The 3,650-nt window shown below is 44.2% G+C and overlaps 3 protein-coding genes across 3 annotated transcripts in view; 2 read left to right on the top strand and 1 right to left on the bottom strand.

The window, feature by feature from the left end:
• T265_13417 (hypothetical protein) overlaps positions 1-1,802 on the top strand; it is a gene marked incomplete at both ends in the record, with an annotated part of 5,867 nt that extends 4,065 nt beyond the window's left edge. The window contains one exon of the mRNA XM_009168771.1: positions 1,743-1,802. Within this exon, the coding sequence (XP_009167035.1) occupies positions 1,743-1,801 (59 nt within the window). The remainder of the gene's footprint in view (positions 1-1,742) is intronic.
• Positions 1-3,650, bottom strand: part of T265_04112 (hypothetical protein) — a gene marked incomplete at both ends in the record, with an annotated part of 44,831 nt that overhangs the window by 18,409 nt on the left and 22,772 nt on the right. The window lies entirely within an intron of this gene.
• Positions 1,828-3,650, top strand: part of T265_04111 (hypothetical protein) — a gene marked incomplete at both ends in the record, with an annotated part of 7,768 nt that continues 5,945 nt past the window's right edge. Inside the window, one exon of the mRNA XM_009168757.1 lies at positions 1,828-1,883. Within this exon, the coding sequence (XP_009167021.1) occupies positions 1,828-1,883 (56 nt within the window). The remainder of the gene's footprint in view (positions 1,884-3,650) is intronic.

Raw genomic sequence — 3,650 nt, 5'->3', positions numbered from 1 at the left:
GGATACTGCCAGTTTGCCCAAGCCTAGTCAGGGGAAGTCAAGAGGCAGAGGTCGGGTTCGAACCACGGACCTTCCGGTCAGTAAATCCGCACTCGAACCACCGAGTCATTTCGCCCCTGGCATGATTCGAAATTATTTGTAGAGTTCTGGATCAAATGACGGTTTTTTATCTCTGATTATCTATTTATCCGGTGGAGGGACATAGAATATGTCTGCTTGGCATCTACAAACACCTCGACTGTAACTGTCACGAAAGGACAAAATCTTCGCAAAAGATTAAACTGATTCTTTGGTCATGGAAACCACAATGTGGATGTCAACATCGGCATATCAACCGAGTTTTTCCGTGAAACTCAGCTGAATCTCTCGTTTATGATATTCTTCAACTGAATGCGCTGCATAAAGGCCGCCACATGTTCCATTTGGTACGATAGTCGAGATATTGCAGTTGGGCCCCTTGCGAAAAATTAATGGGTATGAAAATGAGTTTATTTCACCAAAAGGGGAATAAATGTGCTTTTATTAGTCATCGCATGAAAGCACTGCTTGGTGGAGATGCAAACGAAGAACTTCTCCAGGGGGCGTCACTCTTGGGAGGGACACATTCTATCGACTATACAAGTAGATGGGAATCTTCAATAAATACACTTATTTGCAAATCAATTGGTTCTCACCGAGAGACTCAACTGCATAGCTCGTTTATGATATTCTACAACTGAATGTGCTGGGTTTAAGTAGAACATGAGGTTAACGGAAACTCGGAGACTGCGCCTACCTGATGTGTCCCAAGAAGGGCGAAGAGTTTTCAGCAACCTTGTGAGTAATTTCCTAGATGAGAATTTATTTACATTAGATTTTGATGGCGATAGAAGGATGTAAAATGCAGCTAGCAGTAATATTGTGACCCCCTTTTAAAACATCTGACATAAAAAACCCATGTAAAGGTCGCGTTTATTATCCGCCACCATGTACACCCAGGTAAAAATTAGTAAACGTTGAGTTCAAATAGGACACCAGGTTGAGTGAAACTCGGGGGCTGCGCCTACCTGACGAGCACCCAGAAGCGTGAAATTGGTGGTTGGGCTGTCGATGAGTTTTCAGCAACCTTTTGAGTAGTATTCTATATGCATTGCAAATGTCTTTTACTATGTTACAGAACAGTCTGAGAATTTCGAAGTGTAACAATTGCAACTGTTGTGCAAAGCAAATAGCATTCAAGTTAAAGGAAACTGAATTAGGCATAGACTCAAAGCCTGAATTCACTTTTTCACAAATCTTGTTTTTAACGCACAATCAACACAGCTGCGATGTGTTTTAGAGCAAGGTACCGGTGTAGCTGAAGCAATCAGTCATCTCACTCATGTGGGACATAAATGCTTGCAAGTGATTTTCTGTTGCTTTCTTATTTTTATTAGATAGTTTAACACTCAGTAGACGAAATTTCAAAGAGCTGATCATTCTATAAACCTAGATAAGATATCCCCTCGTGTGTTACTCCCCCGTACCGAAACCATGGTTGTCATCTCAAACTGATTTCACAAATCAGTGTATTTTTCACGTGATATGTAGTTCACACAGCTGTTGCATCGTGGGTGACAGTCTATTGGTTACGCCTGCACTGATCCTGTTAGACTAAGAAGAAGAGAACTCGAGACACGGCTGTGTTGTCAGGACAAACCATATAGAGCTTCTGCGACGATAACAGGGCCAAATACGGTCGTTCACTTGCCCTTTCTGTACAGCCAGTGACGGTGCTCCGGTCGTGAGCAGCTTCAGCCCCACCCCACTGGCCTTATGTTGCTAAGCCGTGCTTGGTTAGCTCCGCCAATGCACCTGCGGGTGGGACCGATGGTGACCTTGGGAATGCCTCACTCTCTGCACATGTACTTTTTCCATGTCTGGGCGCGTCCTGGCAACACCTGATGACCTTTTTTGTTTGACACAAAAGTCTGTGGCAGAAACTGTTCACCATAGAGATGACGATTCTGTGAGGTACTGCAAAATGCTCCGGAAAAAGATCTGATTCATACACCACTTTTTCTGTTTTGTCTCCCTGTGGTGTCTTGTTGAATATGTTCGAGGCTGGCCTAAAGAAAGCTATTGTTAATAGTGGCCTCTTGTAGTTCTCAGAAGAATAGCAAGATGATGACATAAATGTCAGGCAAACGACCCTTTAAAAGAGTAGTCCAGCATATGTTATCGCAGATTTAACGGCCACCAAGCCGCATGCTGTAGTCCTGGTGTCTGCTTTGACGTTCCTTCTAGGTCAGAGAGCGCAGACAGCGATGTGCGTGAACCAGAAGTGCCGAATGAAAACACGTGATAAGTGGGCATCGTCCGCCAATTGGGTGAACCTACCCTGTCCGATCGTGAGCACAGCCAGTGATGCGGTGATCTGGTTCCCACACTCACGATGACTGAACCGTGGGAACTGTCAGTCAAATACAGCCGCGCAACCTCGAATGACCCATGAGAACTGTATAGTCTAGGCATGGACAAGAGAGGCGGAAATATCGCAAATTTTCGCGAGTTAAGACTTAAACTATCTCAATAGTAACGAAAAATGGCTACCACTATGTGAGGTGGCTTCTGGACCAGGATAAATCACCCCGATAGTTGAAAACTGGAACCCAAAGTGATATTTGATCGAGAGTTGTTCGTATGTCCGCTGACCTTGACAAGCCAACAAGGTAGTGTTCTAGTGACAGAGGGCAGGCTTATGATAAACTCCGCTGGGGCATGTATAGCAAGGGGGCTTGTTCGCGACTTCCGTACTCAACTTTCACTCACAACGGATATGTAGCGTCAGTGATCACAACGCAAAACTTCCCTCCTTTCTATTCCATCAAATGGTCATGTGATGAGCTGCGATCCACCGGTCTGTCCACAAGAGTATTTATTTTCGTACAGATCTGCCAAAACAGTTCCGAGGCGTAGATTCTCCAACCTGAGACATCGTCTACTTTATAACATATGTGTATCAGTCTGTAAAACCAGCAAGCTTACCAGGTCGGGTTGGTAAAGGCTGATCGATTTTTCTCGACCCATGCACACTAGCTGGAGAGGTTTTTGTGGATTGGGCAAGCAACTGCAAAGAATTTGAGGTAACTTGATCATGCTTCAACAGTCGTTCGTGTCATCACTTCTAAAATGTCTTGGACACGCAACTGAGGTCGCAGTATGAATCTAGCTCGGTAGTTCAGCATGCTGGAAGAACTACTCTTTTCGAGTATTTTCACCAAAAAGTACCCCTTTCCCTTCACCATAAGTTCGGATTCTCCACTGTCTGTCTTTTGAGAGGTGACACAATGCTATTTTCACTATATTTGGTATGATATAGTGATGATATGGTGTAGTATGATATAGTGTTAGTATCTCGCTTTTCCACATGTCTTGCTTGCATTCACTCTGCTCAACTGCACTAAGACATTGGTGTAGCACACGCCTTCGGCAACACTCCCTAATATTCAACTTATCGTTGGAACTAGTCTATTTTCAAGCTTTACTTCTAAAGCAATAATAAAAAGTAATAAGTGTTCAGATGGAGCAGCCTTCTGGAGCCTGGGTGCCCTGTGTAGCTACCCCTTCGCCAAATACATGACTGTACAGGTCACCGCCACTCGCTGGATCACGAGATCTATCTCTTTTTC

Source organism: Opisthorchis viverrini (assembly GCF_000715545.1).
Source record: "Opisthorchis viverrini unplaced genomic scaffold opera_v5_64, whole genome shotgun sequence".
NCBI classification, from domain to species: domain Eukaryota; kingdom Metazoa; phylum Platyhelminthes; class Trematoda; order Opisthorchiida; family Opisthorchiidae; genus Opisthorchis; species Opisthorchis viverrini.
The sequence above is the reverse complement of the archived record's forward strand: the minus strand, read 5'-3'. Positions and strand labels throughout refer to the sequence as shown.